The 18416-nt window shown below is 41.7% G+C and overlaps 2 protein-coding genes across 3 annotated transcripts in view; one reads left to right on the top strand and one right to left on the bottom strand.

Annotated features, from left to right (window-relative positions):
• Nucleotides 1-17900, top strand: part of ltk (leukocyte receptor tyrosine kinase) — a 118558-nt gene extending 100658 nt beyond the window's left edge. Inside the window, exons 31-32 of one of the 2 annotated variants that reach the window (XR_008573372.1) lie at nucleotides 15907-16034; nucleotides 17739-17900. The gene's annotated coding sequence lies outside the window, so the exon portion shown is untranslated. Of the gene's footprint in view, nucleotides 1-6; nucleotides 119-15906; nucleotides 16035-17738 lie in introns of those variants that run through there. The other variant, XR_008573371.1, reaches the window with a different exon arrangement.
• Nucleotides 927-18160, bottom strand: itpka (inositol-trisphosphate 3-kinase A). Its single transcript, XM_054795938.1, has 7 exons — nucleotides 17670-18160; nucleotides 12636-12732; nucleotides 12344-12557; nucleotides 8475-8679; nucleotides 5688-5789; nucleotides 3667-3738; nucleotides 927-3532 (listed from the first exon to the last, which is right to left on the bottom strand). The coding sequence occupies exons 1-7, from the start codon at nucleotides 17910-17912 to the stop codon at nucleotides 3314-3316; spliced, it is 1152 nt and encodes a 383-aa protein (XP_054651913.1). The 5' UTR covers nucleotides 17913-18160; the 3' UTR covers nucleotides 927-3313.
• Nucleotides 18161-18416: the final 256 nt, after the last annotated feature.

Below are 18416 nucleotides of genomic sequence, written 5' to 3'. Positions count from 1 at the left end.
CCCCAGAAGCAACAAAATAACTTCACAAGAACCCATCCAGAACCCATCAACAGCATATCCCTTCACAATTTTGTGTACATCACTTGTTACAATGCTGATTTCCAAAATAAAAGTGTGGTGTAATAGCATCTTTTATCTATGTATTCAACAAGTGAATATGTATATATATATATATATATATATATATATATATATATATATATATATATATATATATATACACACTCAGTAACAATTCCTAAGTACTGGTTGCAACTTGCGATGAACAATTTGGAGCAAGTCCAACCAATAGGGTTCTCGCTGTAAGCATAGAGAAAGGTGTGGTCGTAGACAACCGTAATTTATCCCGGCAGGCATCGTTTAATACACGTGCATCAAAATGAATTTGAGCATTGTGAAAAAGTAACATTAAAACGCATCATAAAAACTCCCAATTTAGCATCTCATGAAAATTCGGAATACAGTTAAAAGTTCAATAGAGTCGTCCCTCGACACATCGCTATTCCAATTCTAACAATATATGAATTCATAAACCATCACCGTTTCGTCGTTGACTACGGCCTATTATTAGCCATAAATATGCGCGTTTAAGCAAATTTTACATATTTTTGGCCTAAATTAAGAATGTCTTAAGCATAAAATGACTAAATGAAGTAAAATACAAATATAACACATTCAGAAAATACATTGAAAGACACGTTGATATGTAGTATTCTGCACTGGTCACTAGGTGTCAGTAATATTACATTAGCCACTATGTCCCGGAAGTAAAAAAAAAGAAACAACGCTAACATGGGTGAGTCTATATTATGTCTTATTTTCTCTTATTATGTCTACTATATTGGGTAATACTAGTGTAAAGGTGACTATAGGGGTGTTATTTTTTGTAAAAAAAAATAAAAAAATTATATATACGTATGTATGTGTATATATATATATATATATATATATATATATATATATATATATTTAGAAGGTCGTAAATAGGTTGTCTATACTAAAGAAGGAATCCGGAAATTCACTTATAACGGCCTGGTATGGAAGCAATTATGGCGATAAAGGAGGAATTATGGTGTCCACTATTCTAATCAGCAAATTAGCTAAGATTCATGAAGAGTTTGTGAGATTGCATGGGGAGGAAAAAACAACGTTGAGGTCATGTGGCTGAGGTTTGTTCACAATGAAGAGTCAACATTATTATAGATAATGACTTTCAAAGTAAAAGCATAGTTTTACAATGCTGGGCTTATCGTTGTGAGCGGTTTAATTGATGTCAGTTTGTTGACTCAGTAACGAGGCCTCCTTGATGGCCTTTACACGAGCAGGTTAGCTAGGTCATCGTAAAAGCTCGAGGCCAGGTTACTGGAGTCCATGGGCACTTTGAGATTTAAATTCTGTAAAAAAGGCTTAAAGCACTACATACAGGTGGTCCTCGACCTACGTATGGGTTCCAGTCCTACAACGGCATTGAGTTTTAGTGTAAGTCGTAACTTATACCTAAATTAACACCTAAGTCACTCACACTGTACAGAGAACACATGAAGAACATATGAAATACAGTTATTAAAAGATTACGGTAAATACAAGAATTAAATTATTAAACGCTTCGTATGTCTTTGTGCGGCGTCCGTACGGCCAACGTGTGTCTTTCATACATTTGCTGGTGTCAGGTTTGGGCAAAATGTTCATGTTTTTCGTACGTCACACTTGAGGACTCCGTATGCGTGTCGTGCGCCAACGCACGTTCAGATGTTTCATACGTCCTCCGTGCGTGTGGAGTAAGTCGGTGGTGTACCGTACGGTGATGTGCGGATCAATACTCAAATATCGATACTTCCAATACCAGCGCTTCATGCTTTGAAGTCGATTCTTAAATCAAAATATCGATACTTTGGTTACTTCAGATATATGATTTTGTCCTATTAGCGTGGCTATATTGTAAATCACACCGTTACCTTAATATACTTCAGGGTTTCATGGAGAGCAGTAAATTACTATGATATCTTGTATTCTTTATGGTACAAAATTTTAAATGCTATACACTACTTTTTAAAATTTACCAGACACATTAGGTGTATTTACACGTTTCGGTATCGGATCGGTATAGCAGATACCGGCCTGAATTTTACCCAGTATCGGATCAGAGAGGAGATAAAAGGTGGCAGAGACGGAGGAGAAGCGAGAGAGATTTGGGGAACGTCATAAATCCCACAGCCAGGGCTTTAGCCAGACCTTTAGTTATCACTGTCCATTTCATAGGAGCAGATCCTTTCACATGTTCAAAGATACCATCTTCATCCTTCATGATGGTCGCAACAACGGCTTGGACCAAGCATGCGGCCAACGGTGGCCGGCATTTCTCCACTTTCTGAGCATTTTACGATGTTTAATTTCACTTTCACTTTTTCTTTCTTTGAGGCAGTGCGTCAGGAGAGTCTCCGGAAGTTAAAGTTAAAACATGTACTAAAAACAACAAAAGTGACGAGCCCCATGGTGGCCCAGTGGTTAGCATGTTGGCCACACAGTCAGGAGATCGGGAAGATCTGGGTTCGGATCTCCGCTTGGAGATCTCTGTGTGGAGTTTGCATGTTCTCCCCGTTTCCTCCCCAGAAACATGCTTGTTAGGTTAATTGGCGACTCTAAGTTATCCATCGGTATGAATGTGAGTGTGAGTGGTTGTTTGTCTATATGTGCCCTGTGATTGGCTAGCGACCAGTCCAAGGTGTACCCCGCCTCTCGCCTAAATTCAGCTGGGATAGGCTCCAGCGACAGGCGGCGCAGAAAATGGATGGGATGGAACAAAAGCGACGTTGTCCTGTTTCTGTGTAGTGACCACGTATTGTTCCACCCACGTATTCTTCCTCTGCACGCACGTTTTTTTGGTACAGTATTAATCATTTATGGGAGTCGTAAAACGAGGACCATCTGTATGTATTTAAAGACAAAGCTTTGTGTTATTAGTATCAACATTTCAGCTTTTTTCTCTTTACTTTCTGACTTTTTGCTCTATTTTTTTACATTTTTGCTGTGTGTTATTTCTACAGTGTGACTAGGAACTTTACTTCCTACCTGAATATGATACACTCATCATATTTTGGGCATCTGAATGCTTCCGACTGTGTGTGAACCTACTTCCTGTAGTTGTCCCAATACTTTCTTCCACACGCCTGCTTTTCTTCCCATCACAACCTGTTTGTTGTGGAACGGTTCCACTTTCATAGCCCTATTAAAAACCCACAGTAACACTTACTGAATGTCTCTCTGTGGTGACCTTTCACCCACTTCCTCTCCATGTTTACAGTTATAGTCAGGTTTATTCACGGCTGCTCCCCTCGCTGCTTACAGCCTCCAGGGTGTGGATGAGGTTTTGCAGCCCCCACAGGTATCCGTCCTCGCGGTTGCCCTCTCGCCACGGAATGTTGTGTTTCAACATGTGGCCCTCTGGTAATGCCGTGGTCTTTCCAAAGTCAATAATCCACACCTGAGCGTTGCCTGTGTGGTCGTGGATGAAGAGCAGAGAGCTGCCAATGACCTACGGGGGCCGACATGACAGCTCTCAGGCAACACGGTAATATTTATTCTGTAGGAGTAGGATGTTTGATACAGATCTTGTATCGATTCATTGGATAGTGCAGGGGTGCCCATCGTCGTCGTCGTCATATTTACCTCATGCCGCTTGAAGAACTCTGATGCTGTCAGCGCCTGGCGGATCTCCATCAGTCTGCTCAGGTAGGACTTCTGTGTTTGAACAAGATGAGATGTTAGAGTTGCTTGAACTTGGATGTCTGTGATTGTTCTGTGCTGTTATTTCAAAGACAATAATTATGGGTTGGATTTATGCACTGTGTTGTAAGAGAAGCAGTGCTTGGCTCTTGCAGTTCAAGCATTACCATTTATTTACTGACTCCCACTGTTTCCTAAATGAAAGGGCACTGCAGCCAGACAGATGTTTGCAGATGTGCAACCACATCCTGCACAAATAAACAAACACTCACGGGCCACAGGAGTCGGTGCACTTGCATAATGTAGTTATCAGTACCATAATAAATACGATCCAGATAGAAGAGCTGTTTACTTTTTTGATATGACGTAATATTTATATTATTACGTTTTTATTTATGATTGTATTTGTAATGTATAAGTGCCGCACGGTGGCCTAGTGGTTAGCATGTTGGTCACACAGTCAGGAGGTCGAGAAGCTCTCCGTTGGGCATCTCTGTGTGGAGTTTGCATGTTCTCCCCGTGCGTGGGTTTCCTCCCTCATTCCAAAAACATGCATGTTAGGTTAATTGTGTGAGAGTGAATGGTTGTTTGTCTATATGTGCAGGTCCAGGGAGTACCCTGCCTCTCTCCCAAGGTCAGCTGGGATAGGTTCCAGCATACCTGTGACCCTAGTGAGGATAAGCGGCATAGAAAACGGTTGGATGGATGTATTGTATAACATACATATTTCCCTCTCATAAAACAAAATAAGGTGAGCAACTGGATTTTTTGTACCTTCAGGAGCATTTTTTGTCAAATAAATAAATTTAAAAAATGATCATGCAGCTAGTGCCGTAAAGGTGTTTAAAATGACTGAAAAATGTCAGTGAAACTTACAGAAATGCCACTTTTTTCCCCTTAAAATGAAGGAGAATTAAGTAAATGAAGTTGAAATTTTTGTGTAATTTCTACAAACTGTTTTGCATGCACACAACAAATTAGAATTTAATCAGACACCCAAACTAATACAAATACAATTAATCACATTTCATTTCTGGCTTTGGTTTAGTTTAGAATACCCGACTATAAGATGACCTGTCTACAGAGTCACACGTGCAGTCTTAACAGGTGGCGCCAAACATCTCCCCAGGCAAGTCAGAGCTTTTCCCCCTGTCACTCACGCACACAAGTAACCTGTAGAGATGCAGCCGCTCAACAGCTGCAAATTTTAAGATAATATTGATTGTCGGAGCCATTTGTGCTTGGTTTTGCTCTAGTTCATTTGGTTCATTTTTGTCCTGGTGTTTATGTTTGGTGCATTCTGAGGGGCGGAAGTGACAGAACATGGGTAGGGGGACGGGAGGTCACATGGCTTTTACCCCTCGCTCACACACACACGATCAAGTAGGCTCATTGAGACTCATGCACGTCACCGCACGCGCCTGCACCACACTTCCACACTCACCATTGGTCCAACCGGCCGCCATTCAGGACATGGAGTTCATTTACTCATACTTGTGCAATAAACGGGATCATAACCAAAACTGTCTGCCGTCTGGACATCCTATCCCCGCACGCAGAAGCGACTAAAAATGGTATGCTACAGCAATCAATGAAGCTGAGTCATCAAGCAACTGTCGAGCAGCTATGAAATCTGATGAATAAAGTATTAGGAATACATTTTACTGATACTAAAAACAGGATTTAAAAAAAAAAAGATTTGTTTCCTTTGATTTTGTCTAATAATAAAAAAAAAAACTCCCATATTTTCCACTTAATTCCATTAAACTCCCATGGAAACATTTCTGAATTGTTATACGTATACATCTTTATAATAAAGTCCAAAAAAAATAGCTTTACTGTTATTTTGGATCTCGTGCGGTAATAATGAAATGTCCAGTGAGTGTGTGTGTTTGTGTTTGTCCATGCATGACTGACCATACAGTGTCCTGTCATCCATTGTACTTTTTATGGCTGCCACATACTATAATGTTGACGTTCCCTCCGACAAAGTCCTTGAACACCACCATGACATCCTGCTCCGATCTGGTTCTCTTGAAGTCGGTCCGACATGTGCCGTCACATTTCTGACAACACAAGAAAAGGACACAACAAGGTCAAGATGGACGCGATGTGGTCATTCGCTCGAGGGCGCAAAATAGCATTTGCAGTTCAATTCAACTTTAATTTGTTTGCAAATGTAGCATTCAGGCACACTTTCTGGTCATAGTAGGTAAATATGAGGTCCATTCCAAAATCATTATTATATTGTATTGAGCAACAACTGATTACATGGAGCCGGTATACGGCATCTCTCCCTCACATTTCAGCAACCATTTTAGAGTGGAACCTTGGTTAGCGTCACTAATCCGTTCCAAAAGACCCAACTCTGAACTAAATATACTCCAATTGAATCACGTCGTCCCATAAAAAATAATGTAAATACAATTCATTCGCTCCAGAAAGCCAAAAATGTTAACACAAAACACCTTTTTATGATTTTACATGCAGAAATGAATATGAAATTAATATAAATGATGGATGAAAGGGATAAATGAACATTGAACGTCACTTTCACTTTGATTGAAGACACGGCTGCTGACAAAGACGGCGATGCGGCAGTGAAATCCCCAGGAACACCACCTTTGTGTTTAGCCATGAGTTATTTCTTGAATTCAATAGTGTTTCTCACCTTCTTTGCCAAAATGCTGGCACTTGCAACTTTCTTTGGCTCCATGGCGGATTATTTTGCAGTCGTGATCAGAAGAAAAACAGAGACTTGTGGCGTAACTGTGTTAGTTAGCAAAGAACTACGTAGTCAACCGCCGTGACATCACAGAGAGGCGACAGAGCTGACTTCCGTGTCCGCGCATTAGCAAGCCAACAACAGGCTGCTTCCAAGGATGTTTTGTGGTAAAAATACAATTAGAACACAAGACACGCACCCTATTGTACTCTAACCGGAAAATGTACGCAAACTGAGGCAAAATTTTGGCATAAATTTTCAGCTTTAACTGTAAAACATGCTAACTGCAGCACCCGATAACTGAGGTTTCACTGTATCGTAGCTTTTCGAGGGAAAACAGTAGAAAAATTCAACTTGGATATACTTTAGAGTAGTCAGTGTACAGCTAATATAGCAGTATATAGAGTATTTACTATATACTAGCCACTGAAAATGACTCAACACATTCGTTACTGTCATTATGCCCATTGGCTTGTTGACCTGTAATAAGAAAAAAGGAAAAAGAAAGTAGGGATGCTCCGATCGATCGGCCACCGATCAGTATCGGCCGATTTCCATGAAAAAGCACATGATCGGCATGTGCCAATAAATGCCTTTCAACGCCAATCACAAAAGCCCATCCTCTGGCTTGTACGACTGCAGCCTATAGCGATCGTCCCCCGCCCGCTTTCCTTCACACCGCGCGGGCGTGCCAAACCCAAAACAAACATGTCTGCCGTGTGGAACTTACCTGCCGTCTGTGAGAGTGATATCAATTTTGCACCCTGCAAAACATGCCACAAAAAAATACCTCGCCGGTGGCAGCACATTAAAAAGCTTCAGTTTACTACGGCATTTCAAGAACAAACACTTGACAGACTGTAGTGAGTTTTCAAGGCTCACAATGTGATTATCTGTCAAACGGCAGCCAAAACACTGGACAAGTCTGGCCCGTACGTGCTTGACAGTCGCAAGTTGAAAGCAAATAACCCCAAAAACGATTGAATTCATCAGACGTGATGACCAGCCTCTCTCAGCAGTGGAAGACATCGGGTTACCCGACTGCTCTCTCACTTAGAGCCCCACTGGAAGCTACCGGAAGTCCTCAGACAATGTACTCCCACACCCAAGTCCCCTTAAAGAAGCTGTCCCATCCTCTGTGAGTTTCACCAGTGATGTACACTTTAGAGCACCCCAATTTCTCCAGTTGAAATTCAAGTCGTTGAATAGCTCGAAAAGTGGGTCAACAATTAAAAGCTGTTCTGCTGGAATGGATGTTGATCAAGCCTTGGCAGTTGGTGCAACTCATTCCTACAGGTGTTCCAAGTTCTGGAGAACTTACTACCTCCCCTGTCTGCATAAAAACAGTGTTCGGAACACACTGTGGTACTGTACCCTCGTGAACATCGGTTGAACAACTTTGTGCTGGAGAAAGTCATTTGTTGCTACAAAAATGGCCAGAAAAAAGGGAATTAACAATGGAAGAGAGACCGACCATCTTAACGCTTAAAAATGAAGGATTTTCCTCCAGAGAAATCGTCGTGTTGTAAAAGTTTCCATTGGTGGTGTATGTTCTCTTGAAAAAGTAAGTCAAATATGTTTTTGTCTCAATGAAGGTGAATCTATGGTTCCATTTTTCACATCATATAGCCAGTAGCAGGGGCCCCTCCTTTTAATTTTTAATAATTACCTATTTTTGGGGGTCCTGTGGCAGTCAGGGGACCTTGGAATTGTCCTAACTTTTCCACTTTATCCATCACCCCTGGCCCATAGCGCTCATCATAAATAAATTCTCTTCATCTATGTGATCATATCTGCCGATTTCACTCATGGATGATCGGTATCAGAATCGGCAGCATAAAACCCTGATCGGAGCATCCCTAATATCAAGCCTTTTTGTACTGAGTTATGTATGAAAGCTACATATGTCTTGTCACTGTGAACACCAGGTTTACCCGATAAGTGTCCAGTAGGTGTACAGTCCAGACTTACATGAGACTCCATGTTGGCATGATGGAGCAAAAGAGTCCTAAACGGAAGTCTTTACCTTGATGCCTTCTATTCTGAAGCCCATGGAGTTGCTGGAGCTCATGCTCTCCCTCCACTGCATGTAGCGGGGCTTGGTGACGCCACGTTGGGAATGTTCCTGGGGAGTGGGCCCTTCGCTGTCCACCTCCACCATCTTGTTGTACAGGTCCTCCCTCGGTTTAGGCCGCTCCCGTGCTCGAACCAGTTCTTCCTCCAAATAGGTTCTAAAACCAGCAGCAGGAGAATGTTTACATGCCGTCGGCATTTTGTGGAGAAAAAAAAAAAAAAAAAGTCAACAGGTGACAATCGCTGTTGACTTTCAGGGTTTGTCTTGTTTTCACACACTTTTGACTTGGTTTGTTTTCAACAGAAGCTTTATTTTGTAGGCGAAAGTACAGTTTATTCCTACGAGACGGCTCTAAACGAGCAGATGTGGCTTTTCAGTTTCGGTTTTTCGAGCATCGCTTCCTCTGTTTTGCGGCGGGAAGCTGAGAGGAAACTCCGGCGCGCTGCGTTCAACAGCATGTGTTCATGCAAGCTTGCGGTTTTGCAGCTACGTGGTGAACAGACAAAAGGGGTGGTGTCTCCAGGGACACCCCAACTGTGTGAATGTGTAACCTCAGAAATGTGCACACACAATTGTGCATGTGAGGACAGATTTTTATGTTTATTTTTTCGAAAAGGGAAGTAGAGGGGTGAGTGTGTGTGTGTGTTGGGGGGAGGGGGGTTATTGGAGTGTACGTGTGCTCATTTGTCAGTGTTCATGATGATGTGACAGGAAGTCAAGCACAAAGAGTGCGCTTAGAACAGGTGTTCCCTTGCAAAGAAACTCGATTTTACATATTGACGCCTTCTTAAAATAATCACCGAAGTCATTTTTTCCGAGTTTTTCAAAAAAACCCGCACAAAAAAAGCTACACTCTTGACATAGGCCATACTTAAAGTGTAGAATCACATGATCCGTTAAAGGATGAAGATGTAGACAATTTCACCAGAGGTGGGCAGCATCATACGGAGTTAATTTCTTTTATTTATGTCAGCTTTAAAGCGATAATATAACATAACAGCAATATAAGTAAGTTATGGCAACCACAGAGCACCTCCTTTAATGATCTACAACGCCGATGGACCAGTCAGGGAAGCTTTAAAGGAAAACTACTTTTTTGGGGGGATTTTGCCCATCATCCACAATTCTTATGTGAGACGTGAACACGTCTTTCTCTTTTCTGTGCATTTTAAAGATATAAAAACAGACAAAAAGAGCCAGCTGATTACCGCACGTATGGGACACACTTATTCCTCCTATAAAGTCACCTGAAAAAGTCTCCAAAAAGCGACAAAAACGCCCCATTTACATGTAATTGTGACGCGCATATTAACCAAGTTACAGCGACATCGTTATTATTATTTTTAACATTCTTACGGCGATCGAACTACATTGCTGGCGTATTGACACTTAGCCAGAACACACCGGCTAGCTACTAGCCGGCTAGCGAGCCGCTTCACCACAAACCCGCTCAATGCGCCGAGCAAGGAAGTGCCGGTAATGCTTAGAAAGGCCAAAATACGCAAAATACTGTAAGTATTACATGTTACCATGAATGAGTGTGTTACTACATGTTCACAGCATGGCTAGAAAACCATAAAACCTTGTTGGAGGTGTTTTAATAGCGGCCTGTGTAGGCGGAATACTGTAGGTCAGGGGTGTCCAAAGTATGGCCCAGGGGCCATTTGCGGCCTGCTGCGGTGATTTTATCGGCCCGCCGCACAGTCTAAAAATGTAATTTAACAAGGAAACTAAAAAAAAACAAAAAACAACAGTAGCAAAAATGGGAAAAATCAATCAGAAGTCAAAATATTAAGAGAAGAGTTGTAATCTAGCAAGCAAAAAAAGTCATAATTTCAAGAATAAAGTAATAGTATGAGGAAAAATGTCATTTTAGTAGCATAGCGTTGAAATGTACTTTTTTTTTTTAAGTCAAAAACAATTAATAAAGTTGCAATTTTTGGAAACTTAGGTTGCGGGAAAATTTATAACATGGGAATAAAGTCAAAAATATCAGGGGAAAAGAAGTTGAAATATTTGGAAAATTATACCAAAAAAATAAAATAAACAGCAGAAATTTTAACAGAGTAAAGTCACAATATTACGAGGGAAAAATCAACTTCTAATTTGAAAAAAATATGAGAATGAACTTGTAAAATGAGGAAATATATCATTTCAGTAACAATGTTGAAATAAAGACCATTATTTTTTTAAAAAGATATAAAGTTATAATTGCGAGAAGAAAATTTACAAGAGGAAAGCTGAAATGAAACAGTTGGAAAATAAATTTAAAAAATAAGCAGAAATTGAAAAAACATCTAATTTTACGGGAATAAAGTCAAAATATTATTCATATTCAAATGTAGAACAGAAGTGCCAATTTTACAACAATAAACTCGTATTATTACAGATAAAACGTCATTTTTAGTAGCACTTCACCTCTATTACAGATAGCTTACAAAGGTGAAATGCAGTTTGTTCTTGAGCTACGTAGCTTCTTAGCATATCTCTATGTGTTGGTTTACTAAATATCAAAGTGGCCCTCGCATCCTTTCATTTTTCAGTATGTGGCCCTCGCTGGAAAAAGTTTGGACACCCCTGCCGTAGGTGTGTCCCGTTACGTGCACTACTGAGCTGTGGCTTTTTATCTGTTTTTATATCTTTAAAACGTACAGAAAAGAGAAATCCCACAGTTTTTGCATGTTTATGTTTTGTTTCAGTCTTTCGGGGAGCGGAGACCCATCCCACTTTGTACGATGGTCCTTGAACACACCATAGTTTGTGCGTGTGCTAGCTTTCTCCCACGCTAAACTGATAAACTACTTTACTGTATTTTTCCCGGGGGTTTTTACAGGCGCAATTCAGTCTTGTTTTGTTGCACGGAAGTACGCTAAGATGACGTATGCGATTACGTAAGTCTTTATTTAACTTTATTTAACTTTATTTAACAAAGAGTTGCTGCTGAGCTTGTTAACTCCTTGTACTTTTGGTTGTGTTTGAACTTAAAACAAACAAAGTTATATACAAATATGACTTTATTGCCTGTGGAAACATTTCAGGGAGCTATTTATTGAAGTGTTTAGTCGACTTCGAAGAGATGCTTCTGAGTCTCGGAACTCCATGCTCTTCTGGAGCTATTTTTCTATTTGTTTGGTTAAATAAACATGCTTTAGGCACTTCAACGAAGTTAAAGTGTTTGTATTATTCAACATTTTTACGCCAGTTTTTGCACTTTCACTGCTCATGGGTATCGACTCCAAATATCGGTTATTGGCCTCCTTAACTACTAATAATGGGCATCGGCCCTGAAAAACCCACATCGGTCAATCTTTATCTAAAACAGCAAATAACCACCGGGGCCTCTAATTAGCACCGGGTCAAACACGTTGCTATTTTACAACTGTGGCTGCAAGCAACCTCCTTATATATACTGTATATATATATATATATATATATATATATAAAATTATTATTATTTTTTAATTAACTCCACAACATGGCAGTCGCTGCCTTTGAAGCGTCTAGCAACTTTATCTACCTCTGCATGCACTTTAAAATGCTGGTTGCGCTACTCAGCCGTTGGTGTGAAACTCATGCGTGTTACACTTGACATACTTTTGTTGACAGTGACCTCATCAGCCGTATTAACGCTGGCTGAGGAGTTTGCTCCTTACCGCTATTCCAACATTCATTTCAAGAATGTGCGATATAAAAAGTTACTATACATGATGAGTTTTCACATTTCTGAAATAACATCTCCAATGATCGCCTGCTTCCATTAAACACGCCGTCGACAATGAAAACATTCCCAGTAATTTAGAGGGAAAGCAGATTAACTTTACCTCACACCCATCTTGCAGTCCATGACATTCGGGAGGTCAAAGCTTGCCAGCAGGTCAGCCATGTGCAGAAAGGACTCTCCATCTTTTTCCACAACGCCGTGGTACACGGGCACAAACGGGAGCAGAGCGTCGTCTCTCAGCCTCTCGAAACACCACATCTCATTTTCAGAGTACTTCTTCAGAATGGTTCCCTCGTCTGCTGCTTTAAAGTTCCCTGAGATAAGACATCAACGCCTCCATTCAGCAAAGCAGAAGACACTCACAGACGTGAGGGTGAGTGGAAGAGCGCTACCTTTATGACCGGCAAGCTGCACCCAGTTCAGTTTCCTTCTCTGGGTGGCGCTAAAGGGCCATTGGACGATGGTCTTTAACTTCCACCAGGGCTTGTTCTGATGAACGATTACAAGGAAGCCGTAGAAATGTTTTAATTGCCTCCTATTACACAAAGTGATATGTTGGGAACACAATAGAATGAGACCCAGTCATAAATGAGTATGAGAATATATCATCCATCCCAGCTGCCACCTCATCCAACTCATGATTTGCAAGACACCTTTCATTGCCCCTCGGTGTCATGAAATAAACAGACAACATTCAGCATTCATTTACAGCGCCGCCTTCATCCAATATGGCGGCGACGTTGACGTCTGGCTCAGCGCTGGATGCGGCGTCTAGCTATGTCTATGAGTGGCCCAGCCAGACGTTTTTCATTGGGGTGGCCAAGGTGAGACCATTACTCACATAGGGGTGGCAATAAGTTGATACCTGAAATGTCTAGATGGCCAGCGGGCCGGCCACGGCCACCGTTGGCCACCACGCTGGTGCTACGGCGCCGAATGTCCAACGTGAAACTAACTTCACCACGGTACACTGCGGACATGTCTGCATAGCGGTGTTGCGTTTTCTTCTTGAGGGCGATGGGAGTCGAGTGGCGACCGCACCTACCATGTTGGAGTGTGGCTCAGCGTTACAAACGTGATACGGCAACGGGATGGGCCCGATGTCGTGGTGGGAGCCGATGTTATCCGATCTTCAAAATACAGCGGATCGGCAGGATCGGGCCGTCCCTACCTGTCAGCATGAGTACCTAAGGAAGTGTCCAGGAGTTTATGTATAAAATAGAAAGCTGGCCATTGCGTACGCATGGAAACCTTTCATTTGAGGCTGAAGACTCTTTTGGAACTGTTTGCAGACTTGAGCCCATAAAAACGCGACTGTGGGGTGAATTACTGCCTTTGTTGTCAGAAACGTTTATTTTACATGACTGGTTGGTTGTTTGAGGGCTTCGCACTTTATTCGCCGCTGTTTTCTCCTCTCTCGCTTTCTCACAACATACCGATATGCAAACACACACACACACGCACACACACACACACACACATGCAAGAAAAACAAAGTGACAGCTTGCATATTTCACAGACACACAGTGGTGCTTCACACTTTACACAAGGAACTGCCTGTTTTTATTTCCCTCCCATAAAAGAGACTAGATCTTAAATGTTGTGCCATTATCGTACTCCTATAAAACATGACAAACACACTCGAGCAGGTAAAATTGATTCCCACGTGTTGGTATTCAAATTTTAACAGGTTCTCTTCATTTAAGTGTCGAAGACGTTCATTCAAGACAGTCATTTCATTTCATTCTGCAAGAGGACACTAAAACAAGTCATAAAACATAGGCTTAAATGCGACATTAATGACTAGAAAAAGTTGACAAAGACCCAATCAGTGACACAAAGACTGAAGGAGTATGTGCATTTAAAAAATAAAAATAAATCCATTATGTATCCCCGTACCCTTCTAAACAGTTTTGATACGTTTATGACATTTTTGGTGACACTGTGCAAGGTTTGAGCTGATAACTAGTGTATATTCAAAACTACATTTTATTGTACATTTTTTGTATTTATTGTGTTCCCTCGCTCTGTCGCGGTTCACCTTTCACCGATTTTTTTAGTGGTTCTTTATTTTTTTAAATTACAGCGTATGAACGTTTTTTTTCAGGCTGAGCCTGGCCCTTTAAGAAGAATTGCATTGTGGGAAGTTGAGTGTCTATCTCTTCCCTCTCTGTCTTGTCTGTCTGCACCGCCCATTGTTTTCTGCATCCTGATTGGCCGTAGACCATTGTCAATCAATCTTCTTGCCGTCCTGCCTTGTCTCCTGTGTCATCGCTAGCTTGCTTGCTTGCTAGCTTGTAAATGAATCTTGGGTTCGTCTGCAGCATTATGTTTTAATAAGGGTACAAAAACGCTACAAGACAGTGAGAATGGCACCAGGACGAAAAGGCACAGTCACAGGAGTGAAATATGCGTGAGTAACTTAATAATTTCTTGTATTGATCATTAAGGTTGATCATTAAAATTCAAACGAAGGTTTGAACTTTTTTGAGAGTGTTTCAACAAGAGAGAAACGTGAGAAAATGTTTTTGCCTGTCTGAGAAAAGTGCATAAAGTGTATGGTGAGGGGTTTTACAGCCGTAAAACATATAATAACTGTAAATATATAATCATTTTATTTATTATTATTTATTTATTATTATACTGATTATTATATTTATTGTGAAAAAAAATCTTAATAATGACATCACATTGTTATCATTCTTCTACTGTATGTATTAAACAATCACAAATGGAATACAGCACATGTGTCAAACTCGTGCCCTGGAGGGCCGAGACGCTGCAGGTTTTCTCTCCAACCAGTTTCTTCAGCAGGTGATTTAATTGATGACCTCCTTCCCTCAAACTGAAGGTGTTGATCATTAAAATCACCTGCTTTAGTGACCGGCTGGAAAGAAAACCCGCAGTGTCTCGGCCCTCCATGGCGCGAGTTTGACACCCCTGGAATACAGGAAGTGAATAAATGTACTGCATAAGATGTAGAAAGGATGGGGGTTAGGATTAAATACGATTTGCTTCTTCCTGCCCCTTTTGGACATGTGGAACTGTGAACTGAATTATGTGATGTATTCCATTGTAACTTGTATGCATGTTCAAATAAAATTAAACCATTACCATAACAAAAAATGAAGTTGACTACCTCGCGGAGTTCAGTTATTGCGTGCTATTTTGAGAATACTTCGAGAAAAGTAGTCTTCAATTGACCTAATGCGCATGTTTTGGGGATGTGGGAGGAAATCCACGAACATGAACATGCAAACTCCACATAAATTCAAACCCAGGACTACGCACCATTCCACATTTTTTCACTTCCGATCCGATCCCGACACCGATACAATTCTAATACCACAGCTCTGTTTGCTTTAACATGCAACCACACCAAAAGAATATCAGCAAATGTCGACTTCACAGACAGTCGGATCACACAGAACTCGACATCGCGCATAACTTCCGGGTTGCTACGGACAGCATCGGTAGTTTCCCGTCGGCACCCGATACCGACACTGTATCGACTCGGCCCCACCCGTACCCAGAACCACGTGGCTCTGAGGCAAACGTGCCCTGAAAATCAATGACAGAACCCAAAAGTGTCTGGTGGGATACATTGTGCTTGTTTACAAGCGAATGATTGTTCTGTGAGGTGTGTTTGCCATGTTTCTTCAGGTCCGCGGCCCTCTTTTTGAGATTCCTTTGTGTGTGGGACCCCAGGCCTGAAAACCCAAGCTGATCCAAGTGGTTGTCAACGGCAACGCTGCAAGCACAGGCTGCAGAATTCCCTTCCAAGCAGAAAAGTGAGCAGGCACCAGACAGTCTATGACAAATACCTGCCATCTCCAACTGCACTGACACCTTTTCAGGGGGCAGAGCAAACCTGATTATCACTTTGCAATGACGACCCTCTTTTTGGAACGCTTTTATTTGCGACATACTGCAGACTTAATACTGATGTGCAAGTCTTTTGGACTTCCTGTGGCGGCTCCTTGTTAAATGTCAAGCATTATTACACAATGATATGCTAGCCAGGTTTAATGTGAACGTGTGTGTGGGCTGAGGTGGAGGCTGATGTAGGCATAGATTGGTTTGAAGCAATATTTCTATACAAGCTTTGGGAATGGTGGATAGTAGAAACATGCTCGGATGTGCACTCTTAACAAGTCATTAGTGTTCTCTTTGTTTAAGCTAAACTGACAAGTGCACACCATTTATGGAGAAGCAGAGGACCGTCTAGTGTGTGCTATCATAAACAAACTTCCACCCTGGGCTACTGTTGCGCTTCAGGCGGCTCCCTCAACACCGGCAGCATGTGTGCTTAAGGAGGGACACGTAAAGCAGGCTTTTTCAACATGAAAAAGTGCTCATGGCGTTCATCTGATTCATGGTTATATACTGTACATTTACAATGACATGTTCCCAATAGTACATCATGAAAAGAGAAATAATCTGTTCCAGGGTCTAACTGTTGCATTCTTCAGATGGGTTAGAGTTAGCTGAGGTGCTTCATACTAAACTGAGGTTATTATCCAGCATTCCTCCCGTTCTTCTTTGGTTATTATTGGTAACTCATTGTCTCTTTTTCACCATATTGTACAGAGCAGCCAGGGCAGTGATGTGCTGATGCACTGCTTTCCTATGTTGCAGTAATTCCCATCCATTTAGGGTTCTGTTTGTCATCACATTTTCCGTCTGTGGTAGCGTCACAAAAAAATCCAAAGAATAAGCCAAAGGTAGGGTTGAGTCGATGCGCACTCGCAAAGCACATGCAGATTGTGTGACTTTTAAGGGATATCTTTCTTGAAGGTTTAGGTCACAATCCTTAATTGAACACCCCCAGGGTCTTTTAACCCTTCCAGAATACAGTAAAGTGTCCTGAGGTCTGTAGAGCTTGTTGGTTTCGGTTCATGCACACTGCTAGGGTCATTAAGGTGATGAAAGCCTTCGATATGCCATAAAACATAAGGAGAAATAAGCAGATTTCAATGGGCTTAATGACTTTGCCCGGCAATTATCTTTTATAATGGGAAACATTATCTGTGCCTTCGCCAAATATGTCTTTATTAGGGCCTCAAATGTCCTAATAAATGTAATTAAGCATGGACTGCAAATGATGCCTGAAATGTGGAAGTGGCTTATTTCCCACATGATGTCACATTTTATAGCACTCGAAAATCAAGTAGGCAAACACACTTTTATCACTGTGTAATTGCCCCTCGTTTGCAGTGGAGAGGTCCTCTGGGGGGGATGTTGTTTGCTTGCTGCTGTGTGCTTCACTTTATTCTTGTTTTAGCCTCACCAATTAAAGCCTCTGGAGCATCAGTAATCTCTGTAGGTCAAGGATCTTATTAAATTATGTTGCCTCCAAATTAAATTAGATTCAATTCAGTTCAATACGAGGAAAAGGGACACAGGGGTAGGTAATATGGACTCACCTCTGCAGTGTCCACCAGGTGTTCCAAAGTGACGATGCCTTTACTTTTGCTCTCACTGTCGCTGAGCAGGTCATCCTCAGACTCCACTGCAGAGGATCCCGTGGAGGACACAGAGGAGGTGGACAGTTTTCTCCGCAGGGCACCGTCCATTGCATTAGCACCCCAGTCCTCCTGCTGCATCTCCCGCGACGACCCGCCTCCATCCGGAGTGATGGTCACCTGCGGTACCCGGTGAGCGTCCATCAGAGCATTGAACGCGCTTTCGACCCACCAGGGGAGTTCATCGCAACTCTGGCATCACCTGGCAAAGTTGGCCAGAAGTCTTTCCTGCGCCCCTTCAGGGCATTAAACGCGTCGTGACATAGCACGCAATACCGCCGGAGGGTTGTGGAGACTTTTTTTAGTTTTCAAACGGTCCAAACAGGACTTCCTCGTTGCCTCTGTATGCAGTGTGCACCAAGGACTCGGTGTGCACATTGCTGCCACTGAGATCTGTGTTGGCGCACAATGCGCGTTCATGTTCCACGCCTGCGCAGTCAGTCCAGAACACTATTGCGTTGGGTGAATGCTGAGAGTCAATTGCATTCACATTGAAGATGTACTGTAGTACTACTACTACTCTTAAGAGTCGTTATTAATGTACTATTATTTATATAATCTTTGGGACAATGCTCGTACTTCGTAAACTATATACACGACTGTGTCCATGTTTATTGTGTACCTGTACGTTGCAATAGTTTTTTTAAT

This window comes from Dunckerocampus dactyliophorus, chromosome 13 (genome assembly GCF_027744805.1).
Source record: "Dunckerocampus dactyliophorus isolate RoL2022-P2 chromosome 13, RoL_Ddac_1.1, whole genome shotgun sequence".
NCBI lineage: Eukaryota > Metazoa > Chordata > Actinopteri > Syngnathiformes > Syngnathidae > Dunckerocampus > Dunckerocampus dactyliophorus.
Note: the sequence above shows the minus strand (reverse complement) of the source record. Positions and strands in the feature narration are given on the sequence as shown.